Source organism: Cheilinus undulatus, linkage group 6, assembly GCF_018320785.1.
Source record: "Cheilinus undulatus linkage group 6, ASM1832078v1, whole genome shotgun sequence".
NCBI classification, from domain to species: domain Eukaryota; kingdom Metazoa; phylum Chordata; class Actinopteri; order Labriformes; family Labridae; genus Cheilinus; species Cheilinus undulatus.
In genome coordinates, this window is record NC_054870.1 from 28,168,324 (window position 1) to 28,191,089 (window position 22,766).

At 37.7% G+C, this 22,766-nt stretch overlaps 2 protein-coding genes across 2 annotated transcripts; one reads left to right on the forward strand and one right to left on the reverse strand.

Annotated features, from left to right (window-relative positions):
* Position 1: 1 nt before the first annotated feature.
* abcg5 (ATP-binding cassette, sub-family G (WHITE), member 5) lies at positions 2-14,370 on the forward strand. Its single transcript, XM_041788755.1, has 14 exons — positions 2-322; positions 866-987; positions 4,160-4,296; positions 5,198-5,296; positions 5,997-6,129; positions 7,765-7,904; positions 8,396-8,525; positions 8,771-8,984; positions 9,503-9,708; positions 11,697-11,835; positions 11,960-12,033; positions 12,143-12,254; positions 12,334-12,446; positions 13,381-14,370. Exons 1-14 carry the CDS (start codon positions 144-146, stop codon positions 13,563-13,565), a joined length of 1,983 nt encoding a protein of 660 aa, XP_041644689.1. The 5' UTR covers positions 2-143; the 3' UTR covers positions 13,566-14,370.
* A 125-nt stretch (positions 14,371-14,495) lies between these two features.
* On the reverse strand, positions 14,496-22,479 carry dync2li1 (dynein, cytoplasmic 2, light intermediate chain 1). The gene is made up of 13 exons (XM_041788756.1): positions 22,378-22,479; positions 22,162-22,285; positions 22,007-22,041; positions 21,668-21,737; positions 21,361-21,449; positions 21,032-21,230; positions 20,376-20,444; positions 20,136-20,213; positions 19,959-20,038; positions 19,760-19,830; positions 19,496-19,593; positions 19,178-19,270; positions 14,496-14,776 (listed from the first exon to the last, which is right to left on the reverse strand). The coding sequence occupies exons 1-13, from the start codon at positions 22,389-22,391 to the stop codon at positions 14,714-14,716; spliced, it is 1,083 nt and encodes a 360-aa protein (XP_041644690.1). The 5' UTR covers positions 22,392-22,479; the 3' UTR covers positions 14,496-14,713.
* Between the last annotated feature and the right edge of the window lie 287 nt (positions 22,480-22,766).

The window sequence follows — 22,766 nt, forward strand, 5'->3', positions numbered from 1 at the left end:
CGGCTGGTCTCCCACTGCTGCACCGTGACATGACATGCACGCAGAGAAACAAAGCGTTGGCTTGTAAGACGATTAAACTGCAGTTTTTCTCATGCTGTTTGTGGTTCCAGTGGAAATGAACTAAGAAAGGCTTGATAGAATCGATGAAAATGGCCGGGGACAGGAACAGATTTTATTCCATGCAGACGGTGGAGTCAAATGGGACCAAAGAGTCCTTCAAGTTTGTGTCGGAGGAGAAGAGGGATGTTTGGAAGGACGCTAAAGAGGAGCGATCGGAGCCTACTTGCAGTCTCAGTGTCAACAAAATCTCCTACACGGTCAGGTATGGTGAATGCTGAGGAAACAGAGCGTACACAAGGAGATGTCTAAAGCAGGGACAAAACAGACTTAGAATTATTTAAAGAATATTCTAATTGTCTCATATTATTATGTGAAAATCTGTCATTTTTATCTCAAATTATTTGTTAATCTATCTGGTACAATAATTTGCAAAGAAGCAGCAGGAAAATACACATTGTACTAACAGAAATCTGTATTTTTTTGTCTACGTTTTGAAAAGTTAATTGATTGTTTTAACACTTTTGCAAGAAAGACAACATTTCCAAAGAGGGAAAAAAATCTCTGAATACAAAAAATACTTCAGTGAGAATGCGGGGCCAGAGCTGAACTTGCCTTAAATTAATCATCCTGCTGTCCTATTGTGCAGTTTGATCAATGAAAAACAATAAAACAAAGGAAGTGATGATGTTTCATTCTTAAGAAGATTGTCCTCACAGGCCCCCCAAAAGCTTAATCTAATTGGTCTTTTTCTTGTTTCCTTTTCTAATATTACGTTCTTTGAAAAGTTTTTGCTTGTGTGTTTCAGTGAGCGTGTGGGTCCATGGTGGGACTTAGCCTCCTGCAGGAAGCGATGGACTCGTCAGATCCTCAATAATGTCTCCTTCCATGTAGACAGTGGGCAGATCATGGGAATACTGGGCAATTCAGGTGGGTATTTACTAAAAAAAAAAAAAGCTAAATGTTCCAACCGGTTTATAAGATAATTCTGAGAATACTACAAGAAAATATATTAGTAGTATAGGGACCCTGCATGTCAAGACTTTATTAAATGAACATTAGTGTTTTCTATGTGTATGATGTAGAAGAAAACACAAGATTTCTAACTTTTTAAATAAACTTTAGAAATAGATTTATTTGTAGGCTTTCATTTTTGTACAATGGGTGGTAATGTCATCAGGCTGCATTGTTCTCTTCCTATATCTTTATAAAAGATATGATTTACTCACCTCGATCTACATCTCAGTGTCCTCTTTGTTAAAACTGCACTTTGGTTATTAAATTAAATGGGTTTTTAGGATGAAACTGCAAGAATAACAATGCAGTCTGATGACTGCATACCTTTTCCATGGAGTTTCATCCTTAAAACCTTTTTAATTTCAAGCCAAAGTGAAGTTTTAGTGTATAGGACAACAAAGAAGTAAATCTAATGTAAATATTGAAAAAAAAAAAAAAAAAAAAGTTAAGGAAGTTTGTGTCTGGTAGATAATTTATTTGTTGTAACAATGCTTTTTTGCAATAAATCTTATAACACTGAAAAGCTTGTTTATTTTCCTTTTAAATGCTACCAGGCAATTTAACAATTTATTTATTCAACAAACAGGAGCCTCAGTAGCATGTAGAAGAACCATACACTAGCAGATGGCCATGTAAGCAAGCAGCCTGGGTTCCAGTCAGGCCTGTGGCTACTTTCCTACATGACTCTCCCTCTCTCTCATCCCTACTTCTGACACTACCCACAGTCCTCCTCTGTCAATAAAGGCATACAAAGCCTGAAAACACAGTGCTTAACAAAGTTATTAGACCACCTGTCTCAGAGACCATCCAGCATCATGAAGTGCTTTAATGCAGACTCTTTCATTTTCAGTGAGCTCTCCACGTTTTACCATTTTGAACAGGAATGAGGTATTTCAAACTGAATTCACCTTTTTATACCCAAATTTGAGCTGGCTCACTGGGCTTCTCTGAGAAGCCAGAAATGAATCAAGCATAACATTCAACCACTAAAACTCATTTTTCTGTTCAGGAATGCAAGTAAATAACTATAATTTGACATATTAATCAAGAAATAATAATGTGCTTTACTGTTTTTTCCGTTTTTTGATTTTTTTTTTGTTTGTTTGTTTGTTTGTTTTTGTAAATCAGTAAATTTGAAAATTCATGGATAACAATAATAATTATATTTTAGCATTAAAAATATCATTTGGGTTAAAGAGCTTCTACATATTGGTGTATTAACCATTGCAGAAACATAAAAAATGATTTGGGTTTTACCAATTTTTACCAGTGCTGTTAATTTAGGGCAGCTATGGCATAAACCTTACTTTGGGTGGTGGTCTAATAAATTTTTTAAGTACTGTATATCTTTAAAAAAAAAAAAAAGAAAGAAAGAAAGAAAGAAAGAACCATACACAGCCACAACAGCCTGGCACCTCCTCCTCATGCTGGTCACCAGCCTGGTCACACACTGCTGTGGGATGGCATCACATTCTTCAACCAGCATTTGCGGCAAGTCAGTCATTGTGGTTGTTGGATCATCTTGCCAGGAGGTGCCAGTTTGTCATGGCTGTGTACGGTTCTTCCACACACTATTGAGGCTCCTGTTTGTAAAATGAATAAATTGTTAGATTACCAATATGTTTGCTTCTTCAGACTTTAGTCTTTCAATCCACCAAACAAGAGTCAATGGCAGAATAAGCTGTTTGGCATTGGCAGAGAAGATTTGGGAAATCTTTCAATGGCGCAACCCACATACTCAGCTCTGCTGCTCATCCCACAAATGCATGTTCCTTACAAATGTGGAACCATATATTTATTTTTTATTTTTTTACTTTCTTTTTATTTTATTTTAATTATTTATTTTATTTTATTTTATTTTATTTTAACAGAGAACAAAACATTGTCATGGGTGTTACAATTACAAGCACAGGTCTTTTCCACACAATCTGGAGTATACTCGTACTTTTCTTAATGTTGTTTATACCTAATCTATTTGTTCTAAAGTGCCATACATTTTTCTAACTCAGGCCTTACAATGAAAGTAAGTCTTTCCATACAGTATATTTCATCTATTATCCCCAGCCACAGCCACTGGGCTGATGTTGGAGGATCAACCTGCAACCACTTGCGGGTGATAGCTTTCCTTCTACATGCCAAAATATATATATACATTTTTTTAAGCTTTATTTTTGGGCATTTTTGTGCCTTTATTAGATAGAGGAGGACAGTGGACTGAGTCGGAAACAGGGTCAAGGGTGGGAGAGAGACATGCGGTGAAGGGCCTCAGGCCGGATTCTAGCCCGGGTCGCCCGCGTACATGGGGAGCGCCTTTAACCACTAGGCCACCTGCTCCCCGCCAAAATAATTTTTAATAAGTATTTATTCTCATGTGGAACAGTCTGAGGTATTTTACCAAGGTACAGTGTGACAAATGAGTAGTCCAGATCCACCCCCATTATCTTATAAATCTGTGTTCTAATGTGGCACCATTTAAAAGGGAAATCCATTTCCAGTGGTTTCAGATTTATTGCCAAGAAGCATTGTCACAACAGAGATAGTCTATCAAACACAAATTTTCTTACCTTTAATGCTAAGTTTAGGTACGTTAATTTCAGCGTATTTGAAAAGAAGAACAATGCAGTCAGATGACATCACAACCCAAAATTAATTGCACCAAAATGGCAGCCTACATAAGAAATGGCTTTTCTCATTTTTTATCCAAATTGTCAAAGGCATAACTCATTCAACCTTTTTTTTTTTTTTTTTTTTTTTTTTGCTGTGGAAAGTTTTAACAAGCCTGTTTTTTGTAAAACTCTGACATCTATCCCTCCTCACGGGATTCAAATAATAGTAACAGAGATGTTCACTTTTGTCTCTAATTGGTTTTTTTTTGTTTGTTTTTCATAATTCATAGAGAGAGTCAGAGATAATTTTAGTCCATCTCATAACCAACTAAAACTGCACAGGAGTTTTAAGACCACAACACAAGTGCATGTTACTGTGAGAATGGTGGATCAAAATATTTAAATCTCTGACCAGATACATTATGATTGTTAATGTTTATGTTTTAACATTTGTGCGTGTGTAACATTGTGTTGTACAGGCTCAGGAAAGACCACACTGTTGGATGCTATCTCAGGCAGGATTGGAAACGTTGGTACACTGCTGGGTGAGGTGTTTGTTAATGGCAGAAAGATGAAGAGAGAAGAGTATCAGGACTGCTTCTCTTATGTGCTGCAGGTAACAAAGATTGGAAGAGGGATTACAAAAAACATTTGTTAAAATTGGGCCCCAGTAGATATAAAAACCATGCACCTAACTAAGTTTGACTTCGTTATCACAATAAACAGATCATGAACTAATTCAACTTTGCCCCATAAAAACATGTTTGTATGTATTTAAGTTGCATGTGGTCTCCTCACCATAAATTCAAAACCATAAACTTAATGAACGCTCACCTCTTTTAAAAAACTCCTGAAAAGGTTGCCCTGGCCTCTGGATGAAATTAACTAAAGACCCTTGCTGGCCTCCTCATATACTTAATCTCTCAATGAGAGGTGCTCAAGTGTATCCAAAGCCTGAATTAAAAACACTGGCTTAAACACGGCCTTGCTTCCTTTCAAATCATCTCTCTCTTCTCGCTGATAGCACCCCCCTCTGCTCTCTAAGCCTCGTCATTAACTTCCCCTGCTAAGCTGGAGATGAGGAGGTGATATGAGCTCCTGATATTAAAGTCATTCAGATGAGAGACTGAGGAGAAGTGGGATTGGGAGGCCCGACGTGTTAATTGAAGCTGCAGCAGGTTCAGCAGGTTCAAGCAATGAATTTGTGTTTGTGTGCATGGATGTGTTACTGTAATTGTAAGGCAAAAGTATGTTGCTGTTAGTTTGCACATACATATGGATTCAGTACCTGTGTCCTTTATAGATGTGCATGTAATGTGCAGGAGTTTAAGCCAAAGTAATGTAGATAAAGCTTTCTGTTTAAGAGTGTGCAGGCACCCTGTACTAAAAGGCCTTGCAAAGTTGATTCTATACATACAGTATCATTAATAAGTACAAAAGATCCATAAGATGTTTATCTGCCTTTTTCTTGTTTCCTTTCAGCTTCACTCTTTCTTTCCTCTGTCTGTCTTTTCCAGAGTGATAACTTGTTGAGTTATCTGACAGTGGAGGAGACTCTGACCTACACAGCTCAGCTGGCCCTGCGGAAACACTCGGCCGAAGCTATCAAAAAGAAGGTGACTTTTGATAGCCTCCTCTGTCTGGTCCTCTCTCCCTTAGCTCTTCTCAGCTTGAATTTGACATTTTCTCCCAGCAATAAAATACAAAAAAGAGACAAATAGAGAAGTACAGGAAATGTCAGTACATGGATGCTTGTGGCTCAAGACAATTTCATCATTTGTTTTGTTATTTTATTGTATGTTTGACTGTCTTAGCTAAATGTGTTTGTGCCACAGATACTGTAAGTCAAAAACAATGATGTCAAAGTTCTGTGTCACTGCAAATACAGTATGTGAAACAAATGTAAACATTGCTTCAAGGAACATAAAAGACAGTCCCCCTGTTTATTTTTCTTCCAAAAGGGTCCAAATTGTGCAACTTTCCAGGTAGCATTTACTAGTCTACACATTTTTTGTTCTAAATTTTTTGCTGATGTTCATGATTAATAATCCAATAGAGGAGTATTTATAAATCATGCTTTTCTTTCTGTTTGGATTGTGTTGGTCTAGTTTTGATCAAAGGTAAATGTGAATCCACCAGGTCTCTCCTACTGAAAGAATAGTATATAAAAACAAGAATATTCCTGTTCTCATTTTTTCTACTTATGGTGTGCAACTCATCAGACCAAGAAAGTGCTTTGTTTAGAGAAAGCCAGTTGACCTGTTAGCAGTAGTATTTCTCTTGTCACCTGACCCTTGACTTCTTGCTCCTGTGCAGGTGTCAGCAGTCATGGCCGAGCTAAGTCTAAGTCATGTGGCCTGCAGTGTTATTGGAGGCCGAATTTTCGCAGGCATCTCCGGAGGTGAGAGAAGGAGGGTGTCTATCGCCAGCCAGCTACTTCAGGACCCAAGTGAGTTCCAACTAAAACTAAGACAAATGTAGAAAACTTGGTAACACTTAAATTGAAGTTTTATTCATAAGACTGATATAATGCTGTCATAATCATGACATGACACCTGTCATTAACATGAAAGGTGTCATATTTTAGAGAATGACACTTAATGACACTTAATGGCAACATTCATGAAGCTCTATTCATGTTAATGACAGGTGTCATGTCAAAATTATGACAGCATAATGTCAGTCCTATGAATAAAACTTCAAATAAAGTGTTACCGAACACTTTAAGTGTGAAATTGTAAAAACATGAACTACATGCTAAAAAGGGTTCTGAATTTGTAAATCAGTTAATGCTGAAATTAAATGATAAAGTTGTAACAACAGAATGATGTTTGAAAATGTTTTATTTTGCTTTGATTTTTCAACCTCTTGGATATTTTACCCTTTTATTGATTTTATAAATCAATCACAGTCAATATAATTTGGCTTTTTTGACAAAAACTCAGAAAAAAACTCTACAGTGTCAAAGTGAAAACAAATTTTTACAAATGTTCATTAAACAAAAATATGTACCGCACTTTCCAGACACAGGTGTCTTTATACCACAATCACTTGAAATGCATTCACTGCACTCAGGTGATTCCCAGTTCACTAACTGTAAGACTACTAGCACCACTTGGCTGGACCTGTATTGAATTAGGACGGTAAATATGCAGTCACTTATTTTACCTTATGGTTTAAACGACATTACTTTGAAGAAATCCTTTTTTACTTTGACACTGTTTTTTTGGTCAAAAAAGCCAAATTATATTGACCATAACTGATTCATAAAGAAAGGGTAAATCATCCAAAGGGATGAATACTTTTTGCAGGCGCTGTATGTGTGTGACTTCTAGAGGATATTACAGCTACATATGTAGATCATGAACAGATTTTACAAGTGTTTTGATATCAGAAAGATGAGCCTGTTTATCAAATGTCAAACAATGAAAGATTGTGTTAGCATAAGAGCAGAAGAAAGTTCACCAAAGTTCTCCCCGAAGAGTTTCCTTAGTCCACACTGAAAACAATAGGATCTGAGTGAGAGAGGAGAGAGAAAGACAGCAAAAGGGAGAGATGGAGGAGAGTAATGAAAGTCTGGGTTATCTCACCACAGAAGGAATGAGCAGCGACCCGCCTCTTTGCCTATGTGTGAGTTTGTGTGAGAGTGGGCTGGTACTCATCCCAGGTGTGGTTTATCAGCTCTAAAGTCCCCCAGGGAGGATGAAGGGTCTCAGTCCTCATTCAGGATTAGAAGGGGCCATGGACACACACGCACACACAGAGTAATGAGGAGTTCCCATTCACTGCCTCTCCAATCAACCAGGAAATGAATTAATCTCACAATTAAAGCATCTGCTAATTCCACTCTGCTTTCATAATGCAAAGAGGCAATCTTTTAATTGTCCTAATTAGAGTAATTAAGTTAAAAAAGAACTCACTTATCTCCACAAGTTAAGTTGGCCCCAGTGCGAGTCCTGTATGTGCTACTTTATGAAAAGTACATCTAAAAGTTTCAAACTTAAAAGAAGAAAAAAGTTCCTGTCCTGCCTTTCTCTTGATCTTGGTGTTTTGATGTGTGGCATACCTGATGATGTCATTGCAGGGGTGATCCTATTGGATGAGCCGACCACTGGCCTGGACAGTATGACTGCCAATCAGATCGTGGTGCTGCTGGCAGAGCTGGCCAGGAGGAATCGCATCGTCGTAGTGACCATCCACCAGCCACGCTCCGAGCTCTTCAGGGTGGGTTTGAACACAAACTGAGGGGTAAAAAGAAAGAAACAAGCACTCATAAATCTAACTCAAGACAGTACCATTGAAAACATTTTTTAAATATTGATGCCTATATGTGGCTTCAGCATGCTTAAATCAAGAGGTTAATTTCCAAGATCACTCTTTCATAATCCAACTTCTGCTCTTTGTTTACATGGTCAATGTTTACCTGCAGAGTTGCAGAGAAAGGACCAACAGACAGGGGAAATGTTACCTTACCATATCAATCTTGCAACTTAGACTACTTTTTGTGATAATGGGCAGCGAAGAAAAAAGTCAGAACAGTTCAAAATAAATACAGGTATCTCAATGTATAAACTGTAGATTTGTAGAGGGTATATTTACTCTTATATTAGACTTGAAAGGTAGATAAGCAGTTTTAATGAAAATAGAGGCTAATCTATTGTAGTTAAAATTATAATTAATAATAATAGTAATTTGTTCATGTGTGTCTGTCTCAGGTGTTCAGCAGGATCGCTATAATGAGTCGTGGCGAGCTGGTGTTCTGTGGGCAGCCAGAGGAGATGGTCGACTTCTTCAGCCAGTGTGGATATGAGTGTCCAGAGTACTGCAATCCCTTTGACATCTATGGTACAGTAGCCATGACATTTAAAATAAAAAAGGATATGACATATATGCCAGAAAACATATTTAAACATGTAGAGAACAAGAAAAGTACACAGGGGGCACCAGAAGTCACAAAACCAAAACTGCTTACATTTTGTTACAGCATAGGCTATGTTAAGAAAAAGTGCTTAACAAAAATATACTGAATTAAAAAGTATACATTTTGTCACAAATGGAGCTATAATAAAATTTCTGTGATGTTTGAACAGTTGACTTCACATCAGTGGATACCCGCAACAGTGAAAGAGAGGCAGCGACCTTTAATCGCATGCATGAGATCACGTCATCCTATCAGAAATCTGACATCTACCAGAGCATGCTCAGAAAAATGGAGCAGAGCGTGCAGCGGACTGACAAGCCAGCCATTCCCTTTAAGAGCAAAGAGTCACCAAGTGGTTTAGCCAAACTGGAAGTTCTGCTGAGGTCAGTGATGGGCAAGATCTCAGTCCTCTTGTGTAGAAACTATCCGTTAAAGCAAAGATTGATTCCTGTTTCATTAAGAATTAAAACCATTCTTCTTGAATGTGAAAAAAATGTAACCTAACCTTGCATACTGGCTCTCATGTTGTATTTTTGTATACATACAGTGCTGTGAAAAAGTCTTCATCGCAAACGCTTGTTTGCAGTTGTTGCTACCAAGGGTGGCACAACCAGTTATTAGGTTTAGGGGCCATTACTTTTTCCACATAGGGGCAGGTAGGTTTGGATGTTTTTTGCTTATAAAAGAAACCACGATTTAAAAACTGTATTTACTCAAGTTATCTTTGTCTAATAGTTAGATTTGAATGATAATCTGAAACATTTAAGCATGACAAATATGCAAAAAAATAACAAGAAGAAATCAAGTGGGGGCAAATATTTTTTTCCCAGCACTATATGTACTTGAGAACATGTATGTTTATGTATCTGCCAACATGTATTTCTGTATGTTTCATGCATAGGCGAACAGCAAGAAACCTCTCCAGAGACAGGATGGGTGTCCTCATGCGTCTCTCCCAGAACCTGATCTACGGACTCTTTGTGGCCTTCTTTGTGATGCGTTTAGATGATGATGTCAGCAAGGGTGCCGTGCAGGATCGCATTGGCATTATCTATCAGAGCGTAGCAGCTTCACCCTACACTGGCATGCTGAATGCTGTAGCTCTCTGTAAGTTCACCCATCTCACCCAACACTTCACATAAAAAGAAAGCATGCATTTTACTGTAGGTTTGGATTTTTCCAAGATCTAGAAGTGGCACATTGTCATAATTCACTAGTAACCTTAAATATTTTATATATTCCCATTAATAGAAAAGAGACCTAAAAAAGTATAAAATAAGTGGAACAGCCTGAACGCTAGAGAGTTGCTTGAAGGCTAAACATACTGCAGTTACATGTCTGGGTGACAGTGTATTCTATTTAACTACTTGTATCAGATAACATCATCCAATAAATATCTATGGGATTCAGACACTGATTTCAGGGAAACTGTGAAGGCTATTATCTTTGTTAAACAGCATGTTTGAAATGTCTTTATCTCTGCTGTGTAAGCTGGCTTATCTCTTGTTCATTAGGTGAAAGGTTCCTGCAGTCTGCAGTATTTTTGTTCCCTTCAGCAAAAATGTGTAATGTCTAGTCAAGATTTTCTCCTGATCAGTGTTTTAAGACTTCTTGTCATTTCGATCAGCATGGCTCTCAGGCCAAAGAAAAGATGAGGCATTGTTAGTAAGGTGTAGAAAATTACAAATACGTATATGTACTAGGTTAGAAGAACATTAGAAATGTTACATGTTGGTGTTATTAAGTTTTTACATTAGGATGGCATTGGATTTTGTTTGTATTTTCTTTCAATGTATACTAAGTTGTAAGAGACATACAGATAGGCATGACCTTTACCCCATCTACACCACTATGAACCCAAGTGCCCTTTTACCTGCAAACCTACAGTACCTTTGCTATCTATACTGACAGTGTGTACATGCATTTGTGTCTCTATATGTTCAGCAATTCTAAGGTTAGTATTTACAGCAGCCGCTTTGACCTATAGTTACCTCAGGTGTACACTAAGTTCAACAAATACAGACATAGAGAGAGACACTGCTATACAAACAGCCACGGCCCTGTAAGACTTACTGCAAACTACAACTACCACTGTCTTTTAGAGAAAACACAGTATAACATTGCTGTATGATTTATGACAGGTTAAAGATGTGTCTACCTTAATAATTTGATATAAACTGACTTTTTGCTGCTCACTTTTTTTTCTTGATATCCCAGCATTTGATTTCAAGATGCTGCCGTTTATCAGTTGGTATCGACGTTGTCAATCCCTTAAACTTGGAACATTTGTGGCTAAAATGCCTTAAATATGTATTTTTAACCCTCAGTATAACTTTCCAAGTTAACTTTTCTTTCCAAGGGGAAAAGTTACACATATAAGGTCTAATAGCAAATAAGAATCTTAGCACTGATGTCTCATTTTAGGTATGTTTTAAGATTTTATAAACAACATTCTGCAAAAGCAGTATGGGCAGTATGGGATGGTTATCAGTTTTCCTCAGTTATCAACTCCATCTAAACTTTTAGCCTAGGGCTCAGGCTGTCACAGATACTGGTGATAAGAGATGTGATAAAACACTAGACTAAGCAGAAGTCACCAGAGTTAAAAGGTAATTAAGAGCCAGCTATAAGCACCCAAACAGCCAGAGGTGGTGATTGGGGATATCACATTGACCTTGAATCTCAAGGACAAAGACTGATAGGATACCATGCCAAGCAGCAGTGTGTTCCAACAAGCAGGTTTAATGAGGTGTCTGAATACAAATGGGTATATCTGTTATTCAGGGCGTTATAGTGATGTCAAAAGTCCAGTTTGGTGTTTTATTCAGCTGCAAAAGAGGTGGCAGTCAAGCTCTAAAAAGTTCCAGATAGGTTTGGTTTCACAGGAGATGTTTTAGTTACATATTATGATCACTCCTTTCAAGATTAAACATTTATAAAACCTGAAGGCAATAGTGGAAGAGCAATAGTGCTAGAGCAATATTTGTCAGGACAATTTCTATTATGCTAATTTAAATAATAGACATTAGGGGCTTTTTGTATAACATTTATTCTCCTTATTCATCATGTATCTGCTCTTTCCTTCTCATTGTCAGTCCCAGCGTTGCGAGCCATCAGTGATCAGGAGAGTCAGGATGGTCTGTACACTAAATGGCAGATGTTCTTGGCCTACATCTTCCACATCCTGCCTTTCAGCATCCTCAGTGTGGTAATCTTCACGTCCTTCCTTTATTGGTGCGTAGTGTGTGTTGTCAATTGAGGGGATCCAGGTGATCTGATTATGACTGTTTGCACTCTGAACTTCTATAAGTGCTGACCTTATGGTCCGTTTTCTGTGATCTGCTTGCTGTTCTCTCAGGACTGTCGGGATGCATCCTGAAACTTTGCGCTTCCTGTGTTTCACTGCTGTAGTCCTGGTTCCACATATTATAGGTCAGTAGATAAAATAAATAGCAAAAATTTCCACACATCCTTTAGATGTCATGTGATACGTTTATATGACTTTTAGTTGAATTTATTATGTTTTTACACTTATTCTCAGGTGAAATGTTAACAGTAGTACTACTGGGAGTGGTCCAAGACCCTAACATGGTCAACACCGGAGTGGCTCTGCTCAATATCGCAGGCATCTTGGTTGGATCTGGCTTTCTAAGGTAAGGCAACAACTTTTAGGGTTAAAAAGCCATAATTCTAACCTTCCAAAAATATGCTTCTGATAACCTGTTTCTCCAGGAGCACCCTGCAGATGCCTGTCGTCTTCCAGTGGCTCAGCTACCTGACCTTCCAGAAGTACAGTTGTGAGCTGCTTATAGTCACTGAGTTCCACAAACTGAACTTCACATGCAGTAAGTCATTTTCACCACTGGAACATCTTTCGTTTTTATCTAACATGAGAATAAAAACAGACCAACAATTACAAGTGATATTTACAGCTCACCAACTACAAGCGTCCTTGTATGAGTGACACATTTAGGAAAATCTACCTTAAAACTGGGGCTGCCTGATGGTGCCATGGTTTGCACTGTCACGTCACAGCAAAAGGGTTCCCTGTTTGAATCCATATTACAGGACCTTCCTGCATAGAGTTCCAGGTACTCCAGCTTGTTCTCACAGGCCAAAAACAGAGTTGTTAGGTCAGTTGGTGACTCTAAATTGCCCATAGGTGTAAGTGTGAGCACTTTGTTTCTCTCTTTATGTTAGTACAGTTAATGACCTGCCTCTCACCCAATGACAGCTGGAATTGGCTCCAGTTGTTCAACCCCAAACAGGATAAGCAATATAGATAATGGATGGATACCTTAAAATGACATCTGCCTGTGACATTTTAAACAAAGGGGTTATTTGTGGTGAAAGCTGACAACAGCATGTTTGATGAAGTATTAATTATAGTAAATAGTCTTCTTTTGCTTTCTTGTCACTTTCTGGGACTGACTCTTGAGATTTTAGATTAAGTGGACAATCTTACCAACCCCTATCATCTAAAGATTACTAAAATGCCATACAAAAGGGCATGAAATATGAGCATAAGGTTTTAAAAAAAATCACAAAAAAGCAGAAAATTATAAGGAAAGTTCCAAATTATAGATGTGATAACGTACAGAAAATGGTAAGATTCATCTCAATTATTAACATGAATTCAAATTCTGTTGTCTACTGATGCTCTCATAGTAAATTACTAAAAGTTCAGGGATCAAGGGCACAGTGTTTAAGGCTGTTATGTGAATTGAATTCGTAAAACCAAACTACTGTTAACTCTTTCTGTCTGCGGTGTTGTTTCAGATACTCTCAACCCTTTACCAGGAGCTTGTCTGATCACTGAAGGCGATAAGATCATTGATCAGGGCTATCCAGGTGCTCTGTCACGATACACACAAGACTTTCTTCTCCTCTACTCCTTCCTCCCTGCACTGCTGCTGCTCGGCATAATCAGCTTCAAGATCAGAGACATGGTTGTGCGTCACTAAAAAACAGAGACACAGATTTTGAAAGACTGTTATGTCGAAGCTAGAAGCTTAAGTGTTTTTGGTTCTGCACATCCTAAAAATATTTTAACGTGCAGTTTTGATGCTATCCAGAGCATGAGTCCCAGCTGATTTACTGAGGCTGTGTTTGCACCTAACCTTTATCTTTAACATCTAAATGATATTTCCATGTCAGCACTTACCTGAAAGTTTTGAGGAAGAAAGTTCTAAGCATTTGTTTCTCAAAAAAAAAATTCCACTGCAGGGTATAGGGTTGGGAGGGTGTGCATTACAGCAGTGTTAATCTATTGACTGGGATCCAGTCACGCAAATAAAACAATTTAATAAGTGGCTGTAGTATGAAAAAGCATCAAAATAAACTTGCTCAAGGTCCCTAAGGTATTAAAAATACAGTTTCTACTTGGAACAAATATTTGCACTAGTTAAACTACTTATTTGTTTATGGAAGTACACACAAACTAGCACATGTAAACAAGAAATCATGTTAGATTTAAAACTGAAAAATGCTGTAACTGTTGTGTACTAAAATACCCTTTAAAAAAACAGTGTAACCTTTGTATGGAAGAATCACATTTTTTGTTTAAATGTATTTACTGTTATATGTAATGAACAGGAAAGGATTCTTTTAATTACTATATAAAAGTGTTTATTTCAAGAACATATTTTTATCAGATGGATACAGTCAGTTTAGGTTTGTTTAAATACTTTAAAATAAAATCTCTACCTGTAAATGTGGTCTGAACTGTAAAGAAGTGAAAAAACAAAATAAAAATTACACAAAATGAAATCATTTTAATTTTTTTGGTTGTATTCCTTTGTTGTGTTTATTGTAAATGGTAAATTAACTTGAGCCTGTATATCGTTTTTCTTGTTACCCATTCACACCCAATCACTCCACATTCACACAGTGATGGCAGAGGGGGCTTTGGAGAGATGCCATTAGTAATAATTAATCCCATTCATGCATATCCATACACATTCATACTCCACCGACACATCAGTGTGAACAAATTTGGGTTGAGTGTCTTCCCAAGGACACATCAGCATGTGTGGGATCATAAGAGATGACCACCTGAGCCACAGTCGTCCTTTCTATCCTGCATGTGTGTCAACATATATGTGATTATCTCTCATTTCTCCAATTCCAGCCCTTTCCATGACTTAGCAGCATTCCTCTTATACTGGTCCAACTCCTGAAAAACAGATACACAAGAACAGAGAGAGAAAAAATTAACACTAGGGCTTCAATTAGTTTGGAATGAGGGTAGGGTCCTGGAAAAGGACCCCATATAAAGGGCCTGAAATATATTAAATGACATAAAGTATGCATAATATTTTTCATAACTGAACTCAATCTTGTTATTTTGGATTTTATCATCTGTAACAACCTCCTCACAAGCATACACGCCTTGGTGGTCTTTGCAGTTGCAAATGTAATTTACTTTAGTCTAAAATCCATGGTAATGCCAATGGCAATGCCATGCCAATCCAATAGTAGTGATGCTGATGTGCCTCTCTTGTTTTGTACAAGCTGGAAAAAGGGTGCCAAGAGCCCACAAAATCTTCTTACATCAAAAAGTGGAGCTAAGTGGTGTTAAAATTAGCATAAGTTGTCCAAAAATGCATTTTCAGATATATTCCTTACACGCCAATAGGCATTACACAAACAGATAGAAAAAACACATTTCTCCATCTATTCCCCATTCACCTGTCTTTTCTATGCATCTGCTCTTTTGTTACAGGTGATAATACAAATATGATAACACCTAGGGGTGTGACGAGACGCTTATCTCACGAGACGAGACAAGATTTGGGCCCACGAGACACGAGACGAGATGAGATTTTACACTTTTTTTTCATTTTGGAAAAAAATATGGGTGGAAAATATGTCCTTCATACAGCTGAAAGTCATAATTGCGAAGCATTCAGGTCTATTCAGAAATGTTTAAACTAACTCCTCTTGTACTGAGTAGGCTATCAATGCTTACACACAGTTTGTCTTGTCTAACTCTGACTCAAACTGTACATTTTAATGCTCTTCAAATCAGACCTTTCATTTAAATAGTCTACCACATCTTTATTTTACTACACTATGCACTCATTGCGACAATTATAATAATAATAAAAGCATTTAGATTATTTTGAAAGAAATGTAAAAACTATTTACAACAGACTGAAATATAAAGAGCTGCATCAGTAAAATCAAAGTATTTCTCATTCTCTTTAAGTACATCCATATTTAAAAAACTCACAATAAATCTTTCTGTCAGTAACATGTTTGCTGTAATTTGGAGAAATAGATTATTGTATCGTTTTGTCGTCTTTTTGTTCTCATACGAGCTTTGACAGTGTCAGACACAACGCACAGATGAGTATGTGCGTTAATGTGTGTGTGCGTTGGTGAGCGAGTGAGGGTCTCTGCTCTGCCTGCTGCCAGACAACAAACAGGGCGCGTTTCACTTTGGTTTTTCATGCTAACAATGGACTTAATAGTGCTCAAACAGAGTTTGTTTTGGTAAATTTACCACTGCAGTATACAACGGCCTGTTGCGGTACTCATGTTTAGCTTCTGATTGATGATACACGCAGCAAACAGCTGATGGATGTGTGACTGACAGACGGTGAGAGGAGAAGGAGACATGATGAAGCAGCGAACACCTGTTCTATGAGTGAGTCTGCGAGTGAGACTGCACAGGTCTCCAGCAGCAGCATTCAATCATTTCACGTCCTTATGACGAACTTATTATGCATTTGCGGATTACGTACACCCCGAGTAACGCATGTGGAAGAGGAGGTGGGGTTGAAGCCAGTGTTAATTTTGTTGACTAAAGCGCTGACTAAAAATGTTCATCGACAGCCTTTTGTTCCATGACTAAAACTAGACTAACAATAACAAAGATAGATCTGTGATGACTAAAACTGACAAAAACTAAGTTTAGTTTCCATCAAGATGACTAAAATCAGACTAAAATGTAATTTAGTTTTAGACATTCAATATCTGTGATATTTCTCCAAGCCATCAAAAAACAATGCAGCTGCAGCTATTCTGCCCCTCAGCTGTAGAAAGCAGGGACCTAAGGTTTCATATAACACACTACCATGATTTGGTACCAGATTTAGGCAAGAAAATAAATGCTTGAGCTAAAAATAAAGACTAAAATGTGAGGACTTTTCATGGATTAAAACTAGACTAAAATGTTTTGAGTTTTGAGCTAAAAATTGACCAGACACTTCATTTAAAGACTAAAACTAAGACTTAAACTAAAATCAGCTGCCAAAATTAACACTGGTTGGAGCGGGATCTGAATTGGTCATGGACCAGCTCCGTTACTTCATTAGCTGTCATACCAACAATTTTAAAGTGTCCAGGGCATCTTTGTAAACTTTTATAACTTCCAGGTTGGTATCGTTTTCCGTCAGGAGAGCTGCTACTTCTGGTGATTTTCACCTGGAGGAGAAATCTCGTGACGTTTTGATCTTGCAAGATCACATGCCTAATAACACCTGTATCTTTTTGTTAAAAAAATGTGTGTGGATCATCTCTAAGAACACGTAGTCTACTTAAAGGGCCACTAAAAATGACCTCAGGAGCCTGACCTGGCCCTTGGGCTTCAAATTGATTAGCTGGGCTTTCTATAATGATTAAATACAAAATAAAAAGTGCAACTCACTACTCCAACACTGCAATGAAGAGATTCATAATGTTTTGTTTTCAACGGATTCAAGGTTTAAAACAACTTTAATACGTGACAAATACAGATTATCACTGCAGAACACCCCATCAATACAAGAGCCTAACACATCAAGTAACAGTGCAGACTTGTGCCATTTTCCTAGTGAGTCTAGACTTTGGAAGATTTTTCTTGCAGACATTCATTTAATATAGAAATGATCTGTCATATGTTTTTGAGTTTGCAAAGGCAATCAAAGAGTAAACTATTCTGAGCACTGTTTGCTATTATTTTACAATGAAGCAAATCTTATTCGTTTTTACCAATCCAGAATGTATAAGCTAATATATTATACGTAACCTGACCTAACTGAAACAAGAAAATGCCAGGCATGTTTCTCTCAATCATGTCACACTACTATACTGTTTGTGGCCTGGTATCCTATTGATCTCAATTTGACTAATCCTATAAATTAAACAGCAGGTGCACAAACTGGTATGTGGTTTGGAGAAAATAAAATTTTACGTTATTAGATATGAGACGGTGATAAAGCCTACCACCTGTACAATCTTACATAACATGCAAATGAGCCTTTACAAAATGACTCTCTTACATCTGTCAGAGTAAACCTTTAACTCTCTCTCTTTCTTATTGGTTAACCAGAACAATAACATTATGCACTGTCCAACGACAGGCATCAGGTGAGACTCCGTCAGCGATAACAGGCTTGTGACTCGAACAGGTTACTGCAGTTCAAGTGCCAGAGTGGCACCTGGGCTGGCCAACGAGGAGACATTTAATCTCTAAGGTTATGAACAGAGAATATATTACAGCCTGTAAACAGTGAAACTTGTAAACACAGATTTCTGTGAGGAAAGGGGTTACTCTGGGACATTAGCCTTGATTAAGAGGAGTGAAGGAGAGAAAAGACACAGGCCTCCAACAACAGATTGTTAAGAAATGGGAATTTTTAGTGGGCAAACAAATTATTCATTTTATGTTTGAAAATGTCATCCCTAAACCAAACCAAGATACTGGTGCCGTATATATAAATTAAACAATATATGACAGTTAGTTACAGCCAAGTATTCTGATTGGACAGGAGGCCTTCCATGGGTGCTGATTTACAGCAGGTTACAGCATCGCTGGGACTTTTTGAAATGTGAATCATTCTTCCTAAGCCATGTGTTCTGAATTAAATAATTTTAAATTACAGAAGACAGAGTTTTCCATTCTCAGCAGATGGTACCTAAATCAAAGCACAGGCCCTTCTTTTATTTTGCTACATGATAAATTAAAACATAAAAACACATGTGTAAGTAGCTGGTATGATCGACACAAACAAAGTAACAAGATTAAGAAGAATGTTTGGGCTGCTTGGCAGTTAAGATGTGGAATTACTTAAGTTAGGGCTTGACAGAGACCTTTTAATTTACAATTTTCTTTCATATGCTGGTCATAAAACATAGAATTGTTGTATGAAAGCAATATTATAGCCAAGGTTGAGATGTTGCTTTGCTGTGAAAAACATCTCCACTTAGCCTGCAACCTTGCGCCAGCAACTAAATCAAAACAGCACTGATATGGTAAGACATCCTATTCATCATTCTTCTTTGAGATCTCTTAATTAATCAAATCTGATCATACAGTGTTTACCCCCCCCCCCCACACACACACACATACATACATATATATATATATATATATATATATATATGCAAACCACTTAAAAAACCACCACCCACTTGTGGGGACTGATCCACCAGTTGAGAAATGCTGGACCAGAGGTCCAGAAGTGCACACTTATAAATGATTTGGACATCCAAGTGTATACCTCTGACACGTACGTGGAGGAGATTTAATTGTACCTCACCCACTAAGTATTAATACAACACAAGCAGGCGACTGCTTGACATGAGTTACCTGATCTTTCTGGACTCTCATGGCATCAATCTGAGGCTCACTGTATCGTGGATCTTTAGCTGGATCCTTCAGCTCCTTCTGCTCACTGGTATTCTGCAAACAAAAGGTTAGTTTAATGGAAAAACAATCACTGAAAATAAACAGTTATCAGAGGTCCCAAGAAATGTAAACATGTGTATCGATAAGAGGAAATTTAATCATTTATGTATGCACACAGTTTATTTATATGACAGTAATTCACACAGATTCAGGGTTTTAGACATCAGATTCACTATATATTACTAACAATGAGAAAGGTGCTGTCAATTGTTGAAGTACCTCTTCGGGGAAAACACGCTCAAAGACTTTCCTCCAGAGATCCTTTGGGTTTTTGGCATGAAGAGAATTAATGTCCATATCAGTAGTGGGAGGTGAACCTAATGCAATAAGAGTATCATTTAACTAAAAATCATATCATTTTTGTGTATGCAAGCATGACTCTGAATCAAACATTACATGTGTCTTTTGACACAGCCTAGTAAAGGTGTTTTTATTCAGTGTTAATTAATTCTTCTTTTGGCCACAGAGTGGCGCTGTACACACCTATTTGGCCGAAGGAGTCTGAGCCGGCTGGAATGATAAGCGGTTTGTTTGGGTCACTGGACACAGTTTTCCTGAGCATATCATTACAAAAACAAGTCTTAACAAACACATTGCATGAATGAGATTCTAAAAACTAAAGACAGTTAGTCTCAGTAGATGTCCACAACTAGGTTACGTACGATGCTGTTATTCTCCTTACCCTCTGTCCAGACCAAAAGCAAGATGAGAGAAAAAGCCTTTGGTTTTTGACAACAGGCTCTCTGACTTGATGCTTGTGAACTGAGAGAAAGATAAAGGACAGATGAAAAATATGTTAAAATAAAAGCATAACTGCGCCAGTTGAGGGATGAATGTATAAAAAATATTGTACACTTACAATAAGAGAGGCTGCATAAAAGTGGGCTATAAAACGCAGTGTTTTATTGATCACTCTTTTCTTGTCAGAGTCAAATTCCTAAAACAAAGATGACAAAAACATCCTCTAAATGTGTAACATAAGTAATCCAAGAAAAAAACATTTGAGAACACTGACGAGATAGCCAGTGCTGTTGTGACATAATTTCATCAGCTATACATATGTTTATAAGTTTTATGTAGGTTTAAGCATATGTTTTACCTGAAAAAGGTCATATTTGCTGCCGATGATGAGCAGAGGAACAGGAAAGGGACTGATCAGCTCTCTGTCCTATTATCAGATCCAGATTTTGTTTAGAATACATGCACCATGTTCAGTCTGTGCTACAAAAAGACTGTTAGCAGTTGTTATCTTCAAAAAATGAAAAGGGTCTATCTTTAGTTTCAAAATAGACACTTAATGTATGTAGGTTTGATATAGAAAAGATACTGTATATCTGAGTACCGCTGCTGGACTCTTTTCAATGTAAATGAGGAATTAGTTTAATTTATTCATCTAAAAAGATACTTACAATGCAATCATGAATTTTTACAATGCTTAGGACCTGTTTTGGTGTAGTTGCGGTCCTTTTTGCACTATGACTTGGAATTGCAAATATAGAAAGTCACAGGTGGAGATTTATAGACACTCCATATTTTTAATGCCTTTCCACTGTTGAAAATCATTTGTCTTAAGCACCCAAATGTTTCAAATAGATTTACAAATTAAAGTTAGACTGCAGTCTTTTTGCTCTCCTCCTAACTTTTGCATGCAACGTGTAAGTAATCTTTTGTCATCAATCATAAAAAGTAAACTTTAAGAACTGGCCTCAGAGACAAGCATTCCTCACACATTCATGTAATGAGCTGAGGTCTTACAGGAAAGTCTTTAGGTAAGACACGTGCAGCAACATGGACGACTGTCTGGTGTTTGGCACCAGGTTTGGTCCTTTGTTCTTGTTGGGCCCGGGAGTAGACTTTCTCCAGCTGAGCATGTGCAGCCTTCAGGAGCTTCTCCATTGTTCCCCACAGGGCATTGGGTTTAGACAAGTCAAGAACAAGAATCACAGAAAGAGACCTGGAAGACAGGAAAGATTTCCACTGGCAGACTATTGAAAACACCCCTGCTTGCAGTTATGGTCTCTGCTGTTCAAATCCAATTTTTATAAGAGAGAAGAATACATCTGTAGTATGATTAAGTGACTGACCTGATGCTGACAGGAGTGATGGGGATCTGGGCCAGGTCTGACAAAGAGGTACCTCCTCCCAGCTCCCAAATATGGGCTAAATCCTTAGGCTAGAAGAGGAGATTGCCAAATTTATCATATCCAGCTTATATTAAAGATTGATTAATAGACCATGTGCAAATGAATAAGCAATGCCTATTACTCAAGAATTTACTAAAAGAAACAGTGTGATTACTGCAGTTATATGGTCACATTTTATCCGATTATTGGTAGTGTGTCACCACTGAATTGAGCAAAATAAATACTTAAGAGCCTTGAGCTTCCTTACTGTGTTGTGTCCTCTGGCCCGTCTTCCAAATGTGTACTCCAGCGCCAGAGTTGGCCTGGACGGTTCATCTCTGGTTGATAAATCAGCAATATTATTGTTCTGGCATAGTGTTATCCAAGCAAAAGGATCTGACAACAAACTCTGTGTTGCTATAACTCAACAAGCTGTCATCTTAAACAAAGAAAGCTTTCCTAGGTGTCCTATTGTGTCTTTTAATCCGTTTTTTTATTTATCAACAACTGTGAGATACTACGGGGTACGAGGTACGTCTTGGTTTAACAAAAGGCTGGGACAGTAGTTTAAACAACAAATAATGTTAGAATGGTATACAACACCAACCTGTCAAGGCACCTAAGAAGAATCGATGTTTTACCCTGGAAAAACAAAGGTAATCATGATTACCCTATCATGAATTATATGGCTAAAAACACGACCAGTGGCCTTAAAAGCAACGTTTAGCTGCTGTCTCTGAACTACATTGATGGGAAACACACCCCAGCTTTACTCCCCATCAGAAACACGGTCCTCTCGTTGACGGTCAGCCCACTATCCTCCTCTCCCCCTCCAGTCTCCCTGCTGTGGACCTCAGCCGCAGCCAGCTCCCATAACGTGTCTGAGCTGAAAAAGGTAATACATTTTTGTTGAAAGCTTACAAGCATCTTCAAAATTAACACAAAAATTATCAGGTTGTAAAATGAACTTATTCTCACCTTGTTTTAGGCATCAAATCTGGGTTAAAACCAGTGAGGGTCCAACTTAGCTTACTTGCTAAATCTGGCCGTTACGAGCGTTGCCAGAGCAACGGCGGGCGCAAACCGATGACGTAATAAATCCTTCTTCGATTGGCATTATGGGAAATGTATTTCCCTCGTTGAAAAATTGAGTAAGATCGTTTTTTGCTAACCGCTTAAAATTCTATGGAAAATAACAACAAATGGTTCAGTATTAAAGATATCACGCTTTTACTTTATGTCATTACTGGATTAAATTAAAAAACTATTTCAGTCGATAGAAAGCTTTAAAAACAAAAAAAAGAAAAGAAAAAACAAAGGAGCAATTACATATTGTCCACTAACTGGATATAATCACATTAAAATAA